The sequence below is a fragment of the Anguilla rostrata genome, chromosome 3 (genome assembly GCF_018555375.3).
Source record: "Anguilla rostrata isolate EN2019 chromosome 3, ASM1855537v3, whole genome shotgun sequence".
Taxonomy (NCBI): domain Eukaryota; kingdom Metazoa; phylum Chordata; class Actinopteri; order Anguilliformes; family Anguillidae; genus Anguilla; species Anguilla rostrata.
Genome location: NC_057935.1, coordinates 23824436 through 23846997, shown reverse-complemented (window position 1 = coordinate 23846997; position 22562 = coordinate 23824436). Strand labels below are relative to the sequence as shown.

Genomic DNA, 22562 nt, shown 5'->3' with positions numbered 1-22562 from the left:
TTGGAATAGCACAGGCATTTTTCAGGTGTTTACCATTTATATGAAGGAAAACTTTGGCATGTTATATACATATATATAAACTAAAGTGACTTTTATTTACAGGTTTTCAGTGTGTTCTCGGCACCAATGGATCAAGTCACTGATCGGCTATATAATCCACACATCTGGTCCTCAAAGCCTTAATTGGCAGCTGATTGAAAGGAAACCACAAAGATCTGCAGAAACTGCAGCCCTTGGGGAATATAGTCTGATACCCTGAGACTGTAGGTGATGTTATCCTACAACAGAACTGTGAACATATGACCTTTACATCATGGACTATAATCCCTGACAATATTTCAAAAAGAATCTTGTGCTAAACCCACAAAAATAAAGAAATAAAGAACCCCAATTGCAATGACTAAATTAAACACTTTTCAAAAAAGTATGGAAGGAGTCTCAGTTGCTCCACATATATTTAAGGCAGTCAATTTTTTTGGCAGACCCATTTTGCTCGATGCCTTTATCGTCATCATCTTAACTGTCATTATCAAACCCTTACTCAGAAAGCAAAGGCCAATATTTTCACATTATTAAAAACCCATCAATGCATTTAACAGTTAAATGATTTCACATTACACTTTATATAACAAATGTAGCATGTGGCAGGCATGTCGAGGTCACAAAGATGCTCCACACCATTTATAGTTCCCTCTTGGTAACACAAAGTCAGTAAAGCCGCGTTTCCACACCAGGAACTTTACCCCGGAACTAGGAACCTTTTGAGGAACTCAGTGCGTTTCGACCGCAGGAACTAGGGTCTTTATTTTACCCCCAAAATCATCCCTGCTTGGGGGGTAGTACTTTCCAAAAGTACTGGAACCTTTGGGGTGGGGCGCAAGCGGTGAAAATTTCTGATTGGTCGACAACTTGCAGTGTTTTATTTCAACCGCCATTTTTAAAAATCTGCAGCCGCAAACAGATTTATTTTCATAATAACTTGAAATCAAACTTGTATGTTATGCGGCGCAGTAGCCTACTTTTGGTTATAGCCTGCCAACGTCTTGGAATTATAACGTGTGCTCTTCTGTTCTTTTCTTGCTTTAGTATTCGTTTTTATAAAATGCTAAGCATTTGTGCTGGGACAGTTACGTACCAAAACATTCAAACGGTTTAATTCGGTTGCTGAATATTTTCTTCCGGATTTTCTTTGTTAGCCCGTTGTAATTGAATCAAAACGTTTGATACAGTTATGTGAGGTATGCGGTAGTTATGCATAATTTACATTGGTGATACAGTAAAAAGCAAACTTGAAATCACCTTCCGCACTTTTTGTCAGGGTAAAATAACAGGTTAATTCTAGTAATCGTCCCTTTTGCTTTTTCAGACTGCTGTAATTTTACTCCACAAAAAGACCAGGAAGACTATGGACTAATTTATGGTGCATGGTTCGCATCTGGAGGGCACACTTCGCTGCTCGGCTAGCAGAAACTTTGAAGGAAAGCAAACGGTGGCTGTACCACTGCTAATTTAAATTTTCACGCAAGTCCGAGTTTTCGTTCTATTCTTGTCATTTTGCGATTAGCCTATATGGAATTGACAATAAGAAAGTAATCAATTCAACAGCAAATTGTTTACAACGTGTGCATGTTTTCTGCTGTTGTTGCCAGTTATTTGTGGAATGTGAATGCATTATGTCGCCTCGGATGTCAAGACATGAAAGTGAATGTTCGCATAAAAACATGATGAATGTGTTTGAGAGGATATATAAAACAGTTACAATCTGACTATTGGCCTGTTATATCCTATTTGTTGCATAACAATGGTCCAAGTTCAACTACCAACGGCAGTTTTGCTTGACAATGGCAAAATATGCCCAAACGGCTGCGGAAGAATATTTCAATTTCAGGTGATTAAATCGATATAAATACAAAAGTAACCATATATAGTCATTGTTGGTAATCCGTTGTATATAAGTGGAATAAACCCCTCCGGGCTGTCCCAGTTATTAGAAAATAATGTAGGCTACTTCGGTGGTAGTATGGGGTTACAGAAGAAATCATAGGACAGATGGATCGACGACAACGTCGCTTTTTTATACGTCAGTGGGCTAATTTGCCTAATCTTCGCGGGACTTTAGACCGTGGTGGAAACGCAGACAACAATGGGCTGAAGGAACCTTTTAGTTCCTTGAAAAGTAGATCCTGGGACTAAAAGTTCCGGGTACTTTTGGTGGAAACGCGGCTTAAGTTGGAAAAGTCAGTCAGCAGGGGTGATGATGCCTCTTCACTCATCAGCGACCCCTGAAGGTCAGTAGAGTGCCCACAGTCTCCTTGCTGAAGTTGCATATGAACAGTCTTCCTCAGACTCATTTCTGTGCAAACTTGCTGACTGCTGTGTGAAAAGAAGTAGCAGCTTGACACAGCATGTTTCAGTGCACATGATTGCCTGCACTCTCCCACGTTCATATCTGATTTTCTTTTTGTTAGCAATGACCACTGCTGATAAATATGCTGAGGTTTTTCAAACTGGGTAAAAATGTTGAAAAAACATTTTTCTGTTTTTAAGGATAATGTTCCCTTTTTACACACCACCAGCAAAACTGCTAATTATTGCTGCTCCCAATTTAAATTCTGTAAGTTTCAGCATTCAATCTAATTTTACAGTGGTTTATCCTTGTAATGATTTAATTACATGGTTCAAATTCATTTATAATTTTAGTAATAATAATTATGTATGCAAAATACTTAAGCTGCTCATGTGTGAAAAGGGTATGTCAGAATGACAGGTTTATTTAAGGAAGTCCATCAACCAATCAGATCTAATTCCCAGCTCTGAAATTGGACAGAAATGCTGCTTGTCATTACCAGCCAAGTGAACCAACGAGTATCATACAAATGTCAGTGTATCTGTTGTGAGTACATGACATTTAGACCAGAGCTTTCAGTTGTTTGAGATTTCCAGGAATATGCTGTGCTTCCATTCCATATATCTTCAGTGCAGTACATACGCTATAATTGCAAAAAACCTACACTGCCTATTTTCCTAAAATATTTCAATTTGTAATCAACCTGCAGCTGATCACTGATTACATCCATCAAATGGGGCCCACACATCAATAAGGTGTCAGTACAAAATAATTCAAAACACTTACTGTGGTCATTTGTACATTTATTACTGAAAATTTACAGTATAATCGATAAGTATAATCAAGAGGCACAAAATGTATAGAGGCAAAAAAAAATTTTTTAAATGAAGCAAAGCTCATTAACAGTTCAGTTGGTATCGTACTGAAAAAAAAATAAAATAAAAATGAAGCTTGAAGCATTCCACGACCACATTTATTTTTACACACAATTCAGATTACCTACTTTGAGCATTAGAAAACATTATTTACAATAATATTTACGTTCACTGCGGAGTCTTAACAACACAACTACGGAGGCCTACGGTAATTTCACTCCATGTTAGTAAAATGTATTATTTACAATTTTCATGAAATGCACATATATAATTATAGTGTTTGGTGATATGCCGTCTCCTTTGCAATTCATTTAATCATAGTAACGGTTTACAGGATTCGCTGCATATAAAAGGTGAATTTCTGATGAGTTTGTGGGAAAAAAAATGTGAAATGTACGACTGGTTTTAACAGAATTTTTCTTTTCCTTTAAAACCGGGAAGTTCTGGACAGAGAGAAATCCCAGGCTGGAGAAACTCTGTCTGCTCTGGAGATATCAGTCCACCTTCACCACACTGTAGATCTTGGTTACAAACCAGAAACAGGCAAAGAATCCAATCGTTCCTGAAAGAAAAATAAGGAAAAATCCAAAGTCTTATAGATAGCACAGGATAATTCAGTTACGCAGTGTGAAAACTGAATGAAACAGCTGTAACTTAAATATGCGAATAAACAACACAATTTGGCAAAAATCTGTGTAATGTTTTCAAAAGATTCTCCCAGCCTTGACTTCCCTTAAGCCATCCATATCAAAAAGGACAATACTTTGTACAGTCATACAAAGATAGCTAACAAATAAACACCAAACGGAATGTTTCACCCAATACATTCTGAGGGAATTAATATGTGTTGGTGCTGTTACAACATAACTGCTCAGAAACATACAAAGTACAAACACTAATATGTTAAACCACAATATCGTGTTCTATACATCTTATAAGGAGGGCACCACACCTGTACTCTGGAAAGCCAGAAGCCAGGAAGGCCAAGCCACTGAGCTCTTACAATGGCAGCAATCCGACTCTTCCGTGTGGAAAGAAACCCTAAACTGATCAGCCAATGCCAGCTAACTCGTCAGATCTGGGCCCTTTCGATTTTCACTTTGTGAAAATAGTAGCAAGTTAACTGATATCCCTTATTTCAGTGTTGTACAACATAAAGGACAACTTGCAAATGTAGCCTTGACATGACAATTTGTTTTATTTTTTAAAAAGCACAAAATCATGAGTCCTTAGGCACTCAAAAAATCATTAAATGTAATCAGTTTAGGAACTCATGACTAAAAATGTCTGAACACCAGTAAATAATAAATATGAATAACAAAGATTAATACGTTTTTGCTAGTAAAATATTATGCACATTACTGAAAATTATAAATAACATCTATTTTCAGGCGTCTTCATATTTTTATGGCATCCAATGAGTATTTTAGTATTGATTTGACCCAGGTCTGAATTTAGTATCAGGAGCAACAAATTATATCATGACTAACTCTGCACGCTCGTCAGGCCGGTGAGGGTTCACCAGCTCATTCGCTGTGATACCTGGTTACGGATCCAGCTGCGAATCAGAGACTGTGGAGCGGCTCATGGCCGGCCCCCTGCCGGGGCTGACCAATGACCTGGAAGGCAGCGTTGTGAGCATGTTCAGCACTGAGAGATCAGCGGGGCTCCATCAAAGAGCCCTCCCAAGCAAGCCTTCGACATCGCTCTGACAGATGAGCAGGAGTTAGAAAAGGTTCTTTCCGAAGCACTAAATTCAGGTTTCCCTTGTTTCCTTGACAGGCAGTATATTGCCCTACTACTTACCTTGGTATCCTTTCGTTGAACTTATTTAATAATACCCGTTTCCCCATTTATTATTTACACTGTTTTTCCCATTTTTTGATAAAGAATTCAAAATTGCTTGTTGAAAAGAGGTTTTGCTCCCATTAAAATTGCAACAAGAGCTGCACATGAATAGAGTACATTACTGGTGGGTACTTTCCAGGCAGTACACATATCAGGCAGGATGAATAGTTCAAATGAGGATAAGGGATGACAAAAATGGACACCATACACACAGACCCATCATACACATTTTACCATACCAAGAACCAGAAACACAATCATGCATGTAACCATTTAGTCTATTAACTGAGCCATTGAATTTGAGCAGTTGCCTTCTAAGCGTCTCTGCAGCCATTCCAGGTTCAGCAGTTTTATCATTTTGCATTGATAAACAGCTTATTATTCCCTAAAAGGAGGGTTGTATGATGGCATCAGCCCAGAGACGTGACTACTTTTACAATTAGGGACTAATTATGCATTAATTAGTATAATCAATAAAGTACATATATGAATAATTGGCAAACCTTTTTCTTTACTCAAATGTATGACATTAACAGCTGCCCCATTTTTTAACTGCTTACAAATTTCTTTTCCTTTTTTTGTGTGCCTAGAAGCATTATTTATTTATTTTTTTACGTTTCATTTTTTATTTATTTTTTGGTTTATTCAGACAAGTAGAAACCACAGAAGATAAAAAATAGGGATCAGACCCCAGTGGGCCCGCCCCCCCCACTGGGGGGTAACTTTTATATAGCTTGACTGAGTGTAGGCCACCCTAAGGCCTGTGCCAGGTATAAGTATCAATTAAACTTTTTTTAGGCATATAATGATTTAAGAATCGCTATTGAACACATTCATTAATATACTTTTAATAATTTTCACAACTGACCAAACTGAAATAGAACGGACACAAATCTTGCTTCCTTAACTGGTGAAATAAAGTAATAAAAACCATCCTGTACTCATGCACTGTTCCAAACTATTCCCCAGCTGTTTTCGCATTTGAGCAATACTTCAATAAAACTAAATACAAACACAAGACTGGGTTTTGGCAAATTTCATTAAGGCCAAAAGGCTCAACGTTGGCGGAAGACAAATGGGGCGGAGTCAGTGACCCAATAACAGCCAGCTGTCTGAGTGCACTGCCCTGACTGCACATTAACCAAACAACACAAAATGGATTTGGGGGCTCTCCCCCCATTTTGGCTCACTCAGTTTCCTACTTTCTCACTTCAATTAACCAGATTAACGAGCAGGTCCGGAGCAGGCTTCCGTGCACTGATCTGTGCGGCCCCAGGCCTGTATATGGGGCAGCTGTGCAACAGAAAGGAAAGCGGTAGAGGAAGTTTAATAAAGATAAAAACGCAGCTCACCTGTGAAGAGGAAAAAGATCAAAGCCATGATCATTGTGTAACCGAAGTAAAGGATGGTGCTGGCCAGCCCGGTGATCTGGAGCTTAGAGAAGAAGTAGTGTACGGCATACACCAGGAAGTACACGGCGGTGAAGCCGCTGGTCAGGAAGGACCGCCACTGCCAGTGATAGTCCTGGTGGACAAAACAGAGAGGTACATTCATAAAAAAAGGCACATTCACACTCCCACATAAGAACAAAGCTGGTTACCCAGTTACAGATGCGAGTTTACGAAAATACAATAAAAAAAATAGATGCATAAATAATCCAAAAATATCACTGAAGGCCTGTCAAAAACATATTAATCTTTATGTTATTCATATTTAGGATTTACTGGTGTTCAGACATTTTTAGTCATGAGTTCCTAAAGTGAATACATTTAATGGTTTATTGAGTGCGTAAGGACTCATGACTTTGTGCTGAAAAAAAATAAAAAATAAATAAATTGTCACGTAAAGGTTATATTTGCAATTTGTACTTGATGTTGTACAACACAGAAAATAAGGGATATCAGTTCACTTGCGCTACTTTCAATCAAATTCAGCAGAACTATTTGCTCAAAGTGAAGTTGACTGCCAACTTCACCCATTTTGAGTGCAGACTCCACCCCTCCCACCTTTTAAACTATATTAATGATTTCCCTTCATTTAAACAGAAAAAAAAAAAACAAAGCTGCTCTTTTCCTGACTGCACTGAGCTGGTGTATATCGGTAATAATGAATAGAGTTATGATAACTAAGTACTAATAGAACTGGCACATCGCTGCATCTCTGGCCAAGCTCACCTCTGCACACAGGTGGAAGTAACAGAGGAGGATGGTGGCTTCGGAACAGGTGATCAATAGGATGATAAACACCAGGAACAGAAACCCGAACATGTAGTACATCTGGTGAGACCTGCAAAGGTAGGGGGAAGGAAAGCATAACTAGCATTTCTTTTATGCCACTCGCCCCAAGGGCCTCCAAGATGGTTGAAAAATAAAAAAGTACATGCTATGATAGAATCCTTTACTGGCATGGTCCAGAACAAGTTTGGATGAAAAGGTGTATTTAGTGCAGCGTAATCGTCAGGTACATTTTTTTTCAGGTATAGCACCCCCAAGTGTCCACATTTCATGAGGTGGGTGGCCCTTAGACGCAATGACATGGAGAGGTACCAATTTTGGCATCAATACATCAAAGCACTGCCAAGATATGACTCACTTCCTGTTTGGCGCCTTCGCCATCAAATGTGTTTGTTTGCAGTGGCCATATTGTTTGATCTAGCAACTGTCTTTTAACAACTTTTGGCCAGCCTACTCTGAAGACGATACATGCCAAATTATGTGTCTAGGAGGATATGTTTAAAATGTGTTTTTCATAAAATTCAAAATGACAGAAACAGATAGGGGTGAGTTGAACTTCGCAGGACTGAAGGAATCTAGAGACAAAAGAATCACAACTCTAGGCGAACAGTTCAAAAGTTTCAGCCAAGAGTTTGTTTAACTTTGACCTGTTGGTGGTGCTAGAGGGGTTGAGGTATTGACCCCAAATTTTGAGGTGATACCTTGGACTGTCTAAACAAACAAATACAATAGGCTCCTACACAGCTACGGTGCTTGGCTCCTAAAAATAAAACATTTGATATGAATGGTGCCTTTTGGGGGAATATTAAAGTGTGCATAAAATTAGTGAATTAACTAAAAAGCATGGGACTAGTAAGCAGCTTGAGAAAAGGTCAATTACTTTCCAGGGGTTAAAATACATTCAAGGATTTTCAAAGACAATAGAAGGCATGTGTTATGTCAGTTTACAGACCAGATGCTGTTGAGGATGAAGAAGAGCTGGATGAAGATGCATCCGAAAGGCAGGATTCCTCCCATAATGATCCCAGGGAGGGGCTTGGTGTAGAAAGACTGTTCCGGAATCTGTCGAGGGATCTGGTTCGTACGGACTGGGTGCTCGATACCCTGTGTTTGATGATGAAGGCAAAGTTTACTATGCAACATTTCACAGAAGATGATTTACCATTTTGCTCTTACAATCTGTTGATATGAAATGAACAGTGTAAGAGTTGCATTCTTATGTTACATTACACTTACATTAATGTGACTCTGGTCCTAGTGTGCACGTTGGTTACTGTTTCAAGTATACACAGCGGTATATACCTGTACTAGTACATGCCTATATCAGACCACACCAAAATGTTTTCACCAAGGATGCATGTGCAGTGTGCAGCAACACCTCAAAACTTTATCAAAATGTTCCAAAAATTAATTAAATAATTGAGAGCAGAAGTTGGGATGAAATTCCAAAACAGTTAGTTCCTCATTGTGCAGCAATGGTTCTGCCATTTGGGATCAAGGTGGTGTTGCTGACAACAACCTCATACAACCTGGAGAGTAAAGTACCATTTGGAAAAGCTGTCAAATGAACGGCAAAACAAATTCTGCCGATGGTCGATGCCCGATAATTCGCAGAGCCAAGCCTATGGACACTCACGCTTTTCTTGAAGCCGAAGTATGCTCCAATGAATGTGAGGGGCACGGAAATGCAGAACCACAGAGCCAAGATGGCCACCAGTGTCCCGAATGGCATGGCTGCTGACGACCCCTCCCCCCACAGAATCAGGTTCATCAGGAAGAAGTCCGCAAACACAATCCTGTAAAAAAGGGAATCAGTGTGAAAAAAAAAAACACTCCTCTAGAATTCAAAGCACCATTACTGGGAAATGAATAGGGCTGCTGTTTGCTCAGTCAATGCTTAATATATACAGTAGAGTACTTTTTTATTTATGGCATTGATAAAGATGGAAAAAAAACACATACCTGTATTTTACACACTATCACATACAGTTTTTTTTTTTTTGTATGAATAAAAAGGAGTCTACTGTGCACTTCACATTACACACATAGAAAAGAATCAATCACATGAAAATAATGAAGCATCTTGGCGAACAAATATCAAGGAAAGGAAATACATTAAATGCTGTTTTCCGAACTGATAAACTGATGCAATTAATATGTTTAGGATAAAACAGCAACATACTATTATTTTTTTTACTCCTCATCAAAAAAGTCTAATAATTAAAGGCTTACACTCTTACACGCTTATACAAGTGTTGGATGAAATTTAAAAGCACATGTTATCACCCTGCTGACAGAAACGCTCACTCACCCCGGGCACAGGAAAGCTGTCAGTAGAACATTTGTTTTCCATTTTTCACCACCAAAGGCTGTACAAAGAGTAGAAATAACAAGGTGTTAAGGGAAGTACGCCAACCCCCTGTAACAGAAACCGTTAGCTTCTTAGCATGGCAATTCAACGTCGCTCATTAAAATGCCCCATCAGTGCCTTTCAGACCAATCAAGTCCCTGCACCTTTGCCCCTTCCAATAAACACGCACAGGCATAATTCATAACAGACAAATTTGGTCGGAAGGAGTTTTCCATCAACAGACCTATGGTTACTTTTTTGGCAGAGGTTTTAGGATATTGCCCTTTTGTTAAAGTTCCTCTTAGTAGTAAGTGGTGGAGGAAATGATCATACATGCCCATGTTAGATGAACTTTGTTACCGGTTTCACATTAGTCTTTAGGGCTACAGGCAATGGACAAACCAATGACCCTCATAAACCAAGTAGTTACACTGCCAGCTGTCTTGCATTCAATGCTATGCTTCCTCATTTATTTACATACCACTGAGGAGTATATCAGACAGTGGAAGCATTAAATTCCAAAATAATATTTTATGATAACATTATAACAACATTAAAATATCTTTCAAAAATACACTAAATTTTGTTTAAAAAATAAAAACTATGTATATATATATATATATTTATTTTTATTTATTTATCTGCTATTAAATAATGCCTTTCAAGGTACCTATTTATAAACTCATTACAAACAAATCATGTTGCATATGCTAAACAATAAGCAAAAAAGTTTAAATAAATAAATAAATAAATCAATAAATACATAAAATTGTTATAATACGCTCAAATAACTGAGAGATACAATGCTTCAAGCTACATTGTGGATCTTAAGTGTTACGGACACCCGTCATGGGAAACCGCACAAGGGTGGTGTGGTGGACGCGTGGCTAATTGCTGAATTATCGATTGTCCGCGGGCACGGCTGTGGTGTCAGATAGCAGGGGGACTGAAATAGATATCGCGCCCGGGATCTGGTGGCCGCTGGTGCTGCTGCCCTGAGAGGCCGTGGAGGAATGAGGCTGCCAGGCACCCGCCTGTCACCTGCTGACGCTGATCTGGCCTAACGAGTAGGGGCCGGGGGAGGGGGTTGGTGGGTGAGGGGTGGGGTTCGTGCGAGGCTCCTGTCAGACCCTGTTTGGCCTCCTGCTTACATTTGTATAACCTGGCAGCCACGTAACCCGCTGGAGTCCCCAGCAGAACCCACAGCACCACCGCGCACGTCATCAGCGCTCCGCGGTTCGCCGGCGACAGGAAGCCCAGGCAGGCGAAGACTGGGAAACAAAACAAACAAACGCACCCAGGTTAATCCCAATTAGCGGTTCGCATTGGGCTAGCGATAAGGCCCGAGCCCGCCTAAGCCCAGTACAGCAGGATCCAGACCAGCCAGACCAGCTCTCGTCAGATTTTAAGCCCAAACCCAGTGAGGCCTGATTGCTGAAAGAAGAAGAAGCTGCTGCAAGTGAAGGTGCTTGGGATTATGGAACGGGCGAAAACAACAATTTCGCCAGCTTGTAACAATGATTGACAACAATGGGGCAAATCAAAGCTTCTAGTTTTTGTAGCGTACCATATGCTCAACTAGCAAGTTAAAATAGCCTTATTTGAGCTTTCATGCTAACTTAACGGTTTTTCTTCTTCTGACGATCAGTTTGGCACTTGCACCACTGCAAAAAACGGCACAGGAGCAACGTCCTCTTTCAGTATCTGTTTGTATAAAATGTCTATTCCTTGTAAGAGGAATAGTTTACAGTGTATTTTAATGTTTGTAATTATCAAAACAGGCTAGCTAGCTAGCTTCAGTGCTGTTTTTCCTTCTCTGAAGTTAATAGGTCTATCGCACCAATGTTATCAAATACAGCTGTTTTCATTTCCTAGATGAGAATAACTGTACACTTCAAAAGCTGGAAGCTTTGCACCATTGTTATCAATGATTGTTAACAGCTGTCTATTATTTGTAAACTTTCAGGTTGGCAGTGGGCCAGTACCCGATCTGTCCGGATCACAGAGCAAAAACAGGGCCGATAACCAGCCTGATCACAGCATACTTTCGGGCCCCATCGGGTTCGGGTCAGGATGCAGACCTCTATCCTACTAATTACACAGTGAAACAACACTGGTCTGCCAATCGCTCACAATCTTATCACCGAACACCATTTCATTTAAGATGGACAAAAGAAACTTCAGTCCTGGTTGTGCCTTATATTTGCATTTCAAGTGCAAATGTAAGTAACAGTGAATAGAAACCAATGAACCTGAATAAACACGTGCTGTGTACAGTGTTATCGAAGTGCATACTTCATAAAACTATTATGGAGGATGTAGTACAAGATGATACACAGCGAAGCCTATATTAGCGAGTCTGGTTCTCCCCGGGCAGTGAGTGCAAAAAGAAGCAGCAAACGAAGACGGGTTGTGCTCACAAAGGGTGACGAAGGTCATGATGAAGATCTGAGTCCCAGACCCCAGGAAGACGGAGAGCAGCATGCCCTTCCTCGGCGGCCTGAAGACGTCGCCGTGCACCAGCTTCCAGCCGAATTCCTCCTGGGCGTCCTCCTGGAAAACAGCGTTTTAGCCGAACGTCGCACACCAAGCCCCCGACGCCAATTACACCCCATTGATGCCCATTAAAGACCTCGCGCGGAGGCCGGGGTAGGGGACTGATCACTCCGATAACATCACCTGTCAGTCTGTTTTTTCTGAGGGAGAGAGCTGTTGAAATAATGAGCCGGAGGTCGGCGGATTAGGCCCGCGCAAAAACGCGAAACCGAGCGCGCGCGTGGCCTCGGACGACCCCGAGGCCCGCCGTCTCGCGGGGCAACGGGGCGAAGCCGCTCCGGCACGACAGAACTCGTGTTTTGCTTTCAGACGCAACGGGCGTGTTCGCAAAAGGCCTCGGTGCTTTGGCCAGAAGCGGAACAGAGCTACCCAAAACACGGCCATTGTTACGCCGGCTTTTGTCGGGCTGCCCAGCTAGAATCAAAGCGTGACCCTTCGACTCGCTCCTATGGCCAATATAAAATACGCTGTTTAATGCCACTCTTCATTATGCTGACCGTATCACATACGCTAATGCTAATGATGGTCTAGAATTTAACTAGCATTTAAACAGGTTATATTTATATATAACAAGCTCAAAAGGACAATAGATAAATCACTCACTGGCACATACCTTTTGAAAATTTGGTAAATAGGGGTGTTTACTTTATTTAAAAAAAAATTCTCTCAATTGTCAAGGTCCAACCTGTGTGCCTGTGTTCATCACTGCGACCTCCGCTGTCATTCCAGACAGGCACATGATGCGAAGCCGCTGCATCTTTTCGTTTTGCAGTCCACTTACGCGGTCAAGCTTACACGGACGGGTGAGTCGCGGAGGACACTTCATATGCAGCGTGTGCATGCGGACCCCAGGAGCCCGAATGAAGAGAGGGGGCCCGCTGCTGCAGGATGAGACACAGACACCCAGCGGGCCGAATCTCTCCCACCCTGGGCCACGCTACACCGAATCAGCGCTGCCCCACGGGGCCGTCGCGGCGCGGGTTTGGTACGACGGCGGGTGCGGTCTCGGTTCGACTGGCAGGACTGCGAGGCCCCACCCGCACACCGGAGCAATGGCGTAACGGGACGAGCGGCAGGGGCGCGTCTAATTACCACCGAGTCCATCTGGTTGTAGCGGGCGATGTCCTTGTGCAGGGTCCTGAGCATGATCATGGCCACCATGCCGGAGAGGAAGAGAACAATCACCAGGGAGTTCATGATGCTGCAGAGACGTCGGGAACAACATGCAGTGAGGATCGCAAACTCCCACGAGAAAAACTGTCATTAATCCAAGGACAATTGAAAACTCTCAGATATAACTCTATATATAAAGTCTTTAAATCCTAATGAAATTTGAGATGATAGTACTGATGAAAATGAATGCTTCTCTTAAAATTACCAGCAATAATTCAATCAATAAACTGGTGCCCTTCAATAATTAAGGAATATGCTCAAAGTTTACTGGTGTCGAACCGGCTTTTAAACTAATATATTGGCCTCAGGTATGAGAAGCACTTACCTAAACCACTGGATGTTCGTGTGGGGCATGGACTCCAGGATGTAATCCCAACGGGAAGCCCATCGGATTTTCTGATCCTCCTACAGACATAGTTAAATAACATTATACACTGGTCTGGAACAGTGGAAGGACATTGTGAGGCCAATGTTGGGTGGAGCTACGATGTACAATAACTACGGACTACTCAAAACACTTCGCACACAGCAGCAAGATGGGTATACTGGTCCACACACAGCACATTACAGCTCCACCTCAAACTGTCCAAGACTAGTCTGAAAAACATTTCACGTTTAAAATGTTATTTAATTTTATTGGATCTTTTCTTTGAATTTCATTTAGCCTGTTTACGAACTTAGCATCAATGACCTGGCAAAACATTTTGTTTAAAGACCACACCCTGTTAACAACTGTTGCCATTTTAGTAAAGTTTTCTTAAGGAGTCAACAGAAACAAATTAGAAAAACTTACTACAAACTGGACAGAATATGTGTAGGGAATTTTCAGATCGCCAGAGAATTTGTTGCTCAAGTCCATGGGTGCCCCCGTGCAGTCTGGTTTGTCAGCACTTTTATGCTTGTAGCTTTAGGAAAAAAAACAAGAACATTTTACTCAAACACTATTTAGACTTTAAAGGGGGTGGGGAGTAGCATAATGTAACCGCCTATTTATATTCACAATTTTCACACATATACAGCAATGACATTAATAGGTTTACAATCACGAGGATGACATATACATAGCGTATGATTCTACCTTTTGGGCTCCATTTTAGCCGCAACCAATCTTGCCCCTGCAGCTTCGTTCTCCACCATGTGGTAATAGATTGTGATGTCAACGTGGTTGAAGATGTAGAAGGTGTCTTTATCATTGAAATCCGACTGTCGAGGGAAGAAAAAGGTGCAATTATTCAACTGTCAATGGTAACTTATTTCTTTTAAATTCATGTAATTTTCAAGCCAAGGTAGAATAGATGTCCATGTGTCAACATCTGGGGCTGCCTTTGCCTGGTATGCCTAATAACACTACTTAATGAGGAAAATCTCACTTCCCAGTGTATGAAATAGTGTTACACTGAGCTTTCTTTACAGGGAACTGATGATTCAGTCCAACTCAAAAAGGCTGATCAGAGGCTGCTGGGTGGCTCATTTAGTCAAGCCACCGTTTTGTTCCGGAGTCTAGGATCAGATCCTGACCGTGCCAGTGATGACACTGGCCGATAGCCCTGCAGGGAAATGCGTGATTGGCGGTAGCATTGCCCAGTGTTCAGTTAGTGGTGATCCAAGCCAGTGCTGTTCTCTAGCGACCCTCGCTGGTCGATCAGGACTTCTGCAAGTCACTTAAACTGACATGAAGCATCTTCCACAGACTCGTCTCAGTGCGAGCCGGACTCGCGAGCCGCGGTGTGGTAAGAAGTGGCGCTTGACGTGACGCGCTTCGGAGGAGAGCGCGTGCTTGTCTGCCCTTTCCTGAACTGATAGCCAAGGATCGCACTGACATAGGACTGGCTATTCAAAACTGAGGGGTAAATGCAAAATAAATTTTAAAAAAAGGCTGATCAAAACTCAAACTTTTTTTTTTGACATTTAAAGTCACATTTCTTCTAGATGTTGGTTTCTAATTTTTTTAAATTAAGGCTGTTAAGCCTAAAGAACAATTAAAGGCTTAATTGTTAATTAAACAATTGGGGGCGACATAGCTCAGGAGGTAAGACCGATTGTCTGGCAGTCGGAGGGTTGCCGGTTGAAACCCCGCCCTGGGCATGTCGAAGTGTCCTTGAGCAAGACACCTAACCCCTAACTGCTCTGGCGAATGAGAGGCATCAATTGTAAAGCGCTTTGGATAAAAGCGCTATATAAATGCAGTCCATTTACCATTTACCAAATAAGAAATATCCATCCACTAAGAACAGGACTCTTATCAAGAGCTCAACGCTTCTATACACATGCAACTCCAAAGAGGTGTTCGGTATAAAACTAACGTTGACAACGCAGGCGTCTTTGGGTCGGCCCGCATCGGTTACGTAACATCCGATGGGGAACCCGGGATTGCAGAACTTCTGTCCGTCTTCCACGTCGTAGCACCAGGTCACTGGCATGTTATCCACGATCCTGCGGAGTCAGAGTCTGTTATTATCGGCACGGGTCCAACGGGGTCAAACCTGCAACCTTCACAAGCAAATGTCAAGGCCCCCGGCGTACATTAGCAATCCCATCTCAACTCTAGTACAGGGGTCCCTCAACCCTAGCCTGGCAGAGCCACTGAATCTGTTAGTTTTTGTTTTCACCTTGAAATAAGAAACCAATTCAGATCCAAGGATCTGCTAATAAAATAATAACCTTCATTTGGAGAGCACCTTTCATACAATGAATTTGCAGCCCAAAAACAGCACAACCTGGCCTACAGCTCTTCAAGGCTCAGGATGATGCCATCAACCACAGCAAATACAGTGCCTTCAGAAAGTATTCAGACCCCTTCACTTTTTCCACATTTTGTTACGTCACAGCCTTATTATAAAATGGATTAAATTAATTTTTTTTATTCTCATCAATCACACAGTACCCCATAATGACAAAGTGAAAACAGGTCTTTAGAAATTTTTGCAAATTTGCTAAAAATAAAAAACTGAAATATTACATTTACATGCGTATTCAGGTCCCTAGGGCCTGGGGCAGCTTCCAGAGATGGCCGAACTGATCCATTGAAGAACTAATATATCTCAAGCAGCATTGTGAAAATCTACCAGCAGTCTCAACACTTCAAAAAAGCCAAAAGACCAGGACCACCCGTTATGCGCCCATCAAGCTGCTCTTTTGGCCCCAGAGCAGCTCGGTGACATCACCACCTGTTTGCCGACTTGCACACGCCCTACGTTAACGGAATCCTGAACTCGGAAAATGGTTGGGCGAACGGAGACACGTGAAGCCACAGGCAGTTCAGAAAATATGCGCCTGGGGGCATTTCTCAGGCAGCACGTGTGCCGTCAACACTTAAACGCGACCTAGCGATTTGATTAGGGAAGAGAAAATGAAACGCTTCCTTGATAACTGTGTGTTTAGACTGGTTCCTGCAGTACAGTAAATACACAAGTCCCATAAAAGCATACAACCTTATATAAACAGACCATTGTGGTACAATAGTACATTGATAAAGTTCACGCTAGACCTAGGTCAAACGATTATTCTAAGCCTTCAAACATTTGTAGCTGTTCAATAGACTACTGACAATTTTACAAGAAAGTTATGTTCATCAATATTCAGAATAAAATTCTTGTTTCACATGAAAGTACACTTTGATTAGCAACATCCTTTGGATATTTATAGGGATATGCCAAAATGCTTTCTAACTACCAGCATACGAATAGTTAAGTGTTTAAAATGATTGTTTGACTCATGTCCTATTTGCACTCTGCTCAATAGTCTTTTAAATAGGAATAAATAAACCAAACAGGAGGGATCAAAATTCTAACCAAATTCAAATGCAAATGAGGTTTTGAAGTTGAGCATCTTATTCCACAAATATAGTTCTAGGAAGGTCTCTGTTCTCACTCATCCATTGCATTTGCCTTTTTCAACTGTTGTACATCCTCTAGTGGAACAGCAGCCTGATCAAGGGTAGTGGCCTCCAGAAGCCTCCGATAACAGGAAATATTGCTCTGGAAACATCACATGCTTCATACTGTCCATTTGCATGTACTGACATTATTGACATAAAGCGTGGGAAGTATGGTAAAACTCTTGAGTAGTAGTTACACCACTGGATTCTTGTCAAGAGTGTTGAGTCTTTTTTAAAATTATTATTTTTTTAAACCATGCTTCTCTTTTTAAAATATCCAATGTTACCAGTTTCAGGCTGGGAAATATGTCTAGTGTATTACTGTAAGCACTCACTGACTCCAGGGTAGGGGCTGCTACAGAGTTAGCAACATAATGACAATACATCAGGCCTGCAATTACTCACCAATGGTGTTGGTAGTTCAGCAGCATTCCTTTCTTCAGGAAGTCCAGCTTGGCTTTGTCGTCTGCCTTGTCTTTACTGTACGTCTTGGTGCAAACATGCTTACACTCTTCTTTCTTTTTAAATTCAAACTGTAAAGTGAAGTCATAGAACAAAACAGTTCTGCCATCTGCACAGCTACAAATGGGTAAAATATAGTTTATTGATGAGGATCTCTAAAGCACACATAATGAGGAAATTGTATTGAAAATTGATCCAACTAAAATCAAGTTTATGTTTTCTGTAGCATTATACTGTTTTAATGTTTAGTGTAGAAGTTTCAGTGACTTCATTGAGCCTGATTGTTTGCTACTTTTGTGAAGTGAACTATTTGGAGGCATGCTACTTTCCTAAAAATGTATTCAATGCCTACAAAGGCACCCACTTCACTCTCCAAGGACTAAATAGAACAATTTGTTATCAGCACACTGATATTGCAGTTTCCCTCTTTCATGCTGTGTTAATACATACCTTGTATGGAGATGGTTCGATTCGCTCACCAAATAAAACCTGACCCAAATTCTCAGAGGGTCGTTTCTCTGACTCCTCTGAGCAGAAATCAAACCTGTGACAAAGAATATAGAACAATATTTATATTTTTTTAAACATAACCTAAGATGCAAAATGTTTTGTATGGGTTAAATCAATGAACAGTCAGAAGCTAAATAAATAAATACATTTGGCCAAGGAAAGGCCTTTAATATGACACAGATATGTTTTCAACATCACAGGCAATAATTTGATTAATAAAATTCTTCTATAAATCAAAACTCAATTGTTTAAGATGTACTGGGAAGCTAAATGTTTCACATTTCCCTTGATATTCTTCTCAATATGGAAATTAAACAGACAAAAAATGTAATAAAAACAAAACAAACTGCCCAAAAAATACATGCCAAAAAAAGAAGAAAAAAAAAAAACAGTCACACCAGACCAGAGTTCATTTCACATGGAATGATCTGTATTTCAGCACTAGACTGAAAACAGGAGTCATTCTGTGTTGAGTTCCCGGACAGAATTGCAAATAGTCATCTCTTCAGAATGGCAGTTACCTTTAAAAATGATACGGCTCCTGGGGTGTATCTCCTGTCCCCCTACACTTTCTGGTTTCTGCAACACCATTTACTGTGCAAATTCCTTCCGATGCTGTTTTTTACCCCCTCCCTCTTTCCGCTTTCTATCAAACAGAAAAGGTCACCTTTCCAAGAAGTGACTAATGCGGCCGTTTCATGCTGGGTCTTCACTTTAAATTTCACAGAATCATTTTGTCACACAGCCATTGGCCCACCATGTTCTAAGTGCTTGATGGCATTTTCCAGCACGTTACCAAACTGGTGCCTTTGAGATGTAAATTTTAAAAAGAGCATCTTCAGCCAATTTAACTATCTGACAGATAGGGAAACATAAAATAAATATGTAAAATCAATTCTTCTAATACAACACTATACTTAATGGTTCAAGTAAACATGTTGCCTGTTCATTTGTCATTTTTGCAGAAAGCTGCTCAATATTATACAGAAACACAAATAATAAAAATTTACAAGATTAAATAAATGGCTTGTTTACCATGCCTCAGAAGAAAATATTTACTCTGTATGTGCAAGGACAACTTATTGAAGTAGAAACCATGTACATGATTTATCCATTTATCTAGTCAAAACAATTTTGCATACACAGTTCCATAACATGTTTTTATTACAAATGACTGTTATAGATAAGTTATAGGCTAGCTCCCGCCAGTTTCTGGAGAATTTCAAAAGTCGCAACCTACATGTACACGCAAAGCTCAAGAAACAGGCCACTATTCATTCTGGAACAATCTGGGCCTAAATGTTCTCAGCTATGACCGCAAAGTGTAGCCAGGAGCTTATTTAAAAAAAAAGCAGTGTGTGACAGTGTATGTGTTCATTCAGAGCTTGAGAGCACGAGAGGCAGCAAGAGAGGGAGCATGAGAGGGAGACAGAGAGAGAGTGAGAAAGAGAAAGACACCTGGAGTAGGGAATTTCTCTTGGCATGTAATTGTCCAATGGACAACAATGTCCAGAACAACAAAGTAACAGAGGAAAACCACAAACAGAATTAGGCCAAAAACCACTACTAATTAATATCCAAAAAAGAGCCATCAAATCTTGAAAACATCTAAAAATGAGCGGCCCCTACTGCTTTCATTACACAGCCCTGAAAAGCCAGAAGGTGAGAGTAAAGAAGAGTGCCCCAGGACAGTGACATCCTAGCTCAGAGAATACAACCACAATTATTTATAAAACAAAACCAAAAAAACTATTGGACAGAAATGACAAAAACCCAAGACAAACTCAATAGCCATCTGGCCATAAACAAATTGCACACCATGGATAATTATCTGACCATGGTAACAGATAGCAACTTGAGGAACACTTTGACAATATACTAATTCAATGAGTGCAGCCAAGCAAAAAAGCCAACACAAGCAGACTTTACTTCCAACAGAGCCGGTTCTGCAGTGAGGGAGTGGTGGAGACAGAGCTGCAATTCATCCAAACATGTCAAAATGATCATGGTACCAAAATTCACAGCAATATGCTCTGAATTCAAACATTTAAATGATGACCATTAACCTCCCTAATTATAAGGGGAACCAAGAAAATGTATTACACTGTAAATGATGTTACATGTTGCCACGAGCATGGTGGAAACCAGAGACCACTAAATTGATGAAAAGTAAAACTTATACACACTTAAGTAAAAATTAGTATATTTGTCTGTACACTACATGACTAAATCAGTCTTTATGCGTTAAATTCCAATTGTAAGTGTTTATTTTCCCTCTGTGCACTGGTAACATAGGATGCATCTTCTCATGCCAATAAGGCATTCCAAATTTAAATTGACTAGCGGCAAATAAACGCTTGTCATAAGCAGAGGGACAACCAGTGATAATATTAGGACAGGCAGCTACTTGTCTGTAAACTGTATGTCAGGATCCATGTACCATGGACTTCCACTGTATATGTTCTATTCTGTGCTTTGGCAACATAAGATATACCTTGTTATACTAAAAAAGCATTTTGAATTTGAGAGAGATAATTTCTGTTAGCTGGCATATAACCGCACAGCCCAAAGAGACGTATCCAAAGCAGCATTATAAAAAGACATCGTTTTTAAATATCAATATAGTCATGGTTTAGGATTACTTACGCTGTGTATTCATACGGCAGGACTGACTCCACAGAATCCAGTCGATTCACAAAGAGCTCAATTTCAGACTTAACAGGAAAGAGAGAAATAAATCAATACAAAACAACACACATCCCAAATTTATTTTGAATTTAATTACAGCTACACATATTATTAGAAAAAGTTAATGGGGGGTTACTCACAAAACTTTCCAATATACCATAACGAGCCTGTCTGACAACATTGTGACGTAAGGCGAAGGCTTAACGCCCCCACCCCACCACCACCACCACCACCACCCAGCAAAGTATTAACGTTATGTCCGGGGCTGCTACAGTCTGCCGTTCTGTTCCATCAATGCGGAATCCATTTCCCTTGATAGCTTTACAATTTAGCCACCAGCTAACTTAACAATTTGCAGCACAGCTAATCATAGCCTTCACGGAATATACAGATATGTGAAACAATGCAACGCAATATAGCTAAGAAGCTAAAATTATCATTAAGCCAAAGTTGCACATCTACCGTTAGCTAGCTAACTTAGCAACTTTCTGGAACGTTAAGACAAACGGTGGGTGCCAGCTAGCAAGCGCTAGATAAGTAACGGAAGAGCAGCTAGCTTGCTAATATAGCGGTGGAATGCGATATCGCACATGACAGTCCATCAGCTAAATTATGTACATCCGACTAATGCCAGCTAGCTAAGACTGCTCAATAGCTAGCTATAATGCATTTTCAGTTCGCTAATTGACGTCATTTAAAAAACTAGCGGGGATAGCATGCGTTCATGCCACCCAGGCCTTCACTTATTATTACTAGCTACGTTAGACTACCTCTAGCCAGCTAACAAGATGCACACCCAGATGAATGTTGTCAGTGTACCGCTACGACTTGCCAACTAAATAATTGCCCCACGAATTGGAATTTTTTGCATTGGCAAATACCCTGCAATCCGGTACGTCTTGTTCTTTATCAGCTTGTTGTCCTTTTTCACAGAAACTGACAGGAGCCAAACCAGGAAGATAGAAACTTGAGACGCAATTCAAGATTCCAATAAGAAGAAAGACCCTCAGAACGGGAGGGATATAAGCGAATCGCATTTTCTCTGTTAATTCAACACAGTCACGCTTCAACGCTGAATATCGACATACGAAAGCAAATTTGGTTACTCCAATTGTCAGCTAAAATACATGTATTAGCTATCTTATCTACGCTTTTTGCAGGACATCTAGCATAGCTCAACTGCCATGGTGGCTCAGCGTCAGTTCCAATGAGACACGTCATCGACCACTTCGTCGTTGCTTTCTTTGGAGGAGCATTGTGGGATGTTGGCGGAGAAGGTTCGAGCCAGGAAGGCCAATACATTGGGGCGAAAAAAAAATTATATATATATAATTTATATATATATAACCGGTAGCTTAAATCAAGCAATCTGATTGGTTCATAGCTGTGGTATATTAACCATATACCACGGTTATGACGTCTAATTCCTTTGCACAATTCAGTATCACTCCGCCTCTGAGGGGAAAAAAACGTTTTAAAACTATTTGGAGTGTGTTTTACTTTCATATCTCCATACTTTGTGACCGTTTTATAAAAGCAGTAGCTCACAACCAGAGTTCTGCTTGTCAACGGTAAAATAATTGTAGTTTGCGCAATTCAGTATTTAAAAACTATTTCAATTGTCTGTTACTGTCATATTGCC

The 22562-nt window shown here is 40.6% G+C and overlaps 1 protein-coding gene across 1 annotated transcript; it reads right to left on the bottom strand.

The window, feature by feature from the left end:
* Positions 1-3133: 3133 nt before the first annotated feature.
* On the bottom strand, positions 3134-22146 carry LOC135250527 (transmembrane 9 superfamily member 2). The gene is made up of 17 exons (XM_064326883.1): positions 21802-22146; positions 20879-20946; positions 18173-18266; positions 17666-17793; positions 15687-15816; positions 14462-14586; positions 14177-14288; positions 13709-13788; positions 13303-13411; positions 12075-12207; positions 10806-10925; positions 9616-9673; positions 8941-9100; positions 8257-8408; positions 7245-7356; positions 6423-6594; positions 3134-3784 (listed from the first exon to the last, which is right to left on the bottom strand). Exons 1-17 carry the CDS (start codon positions 21955-21957, stop codon positions 3717-3719), a joined length of 1977 nt encoding a protein of 658 aa, XP_064182953.1. The 5' UTR covers positions 21958-22146; the 3' UTR covers positions 3134-3716.
* Between the last annotated feature and the right edge of the window lie 416 nt (positions 22147-22562).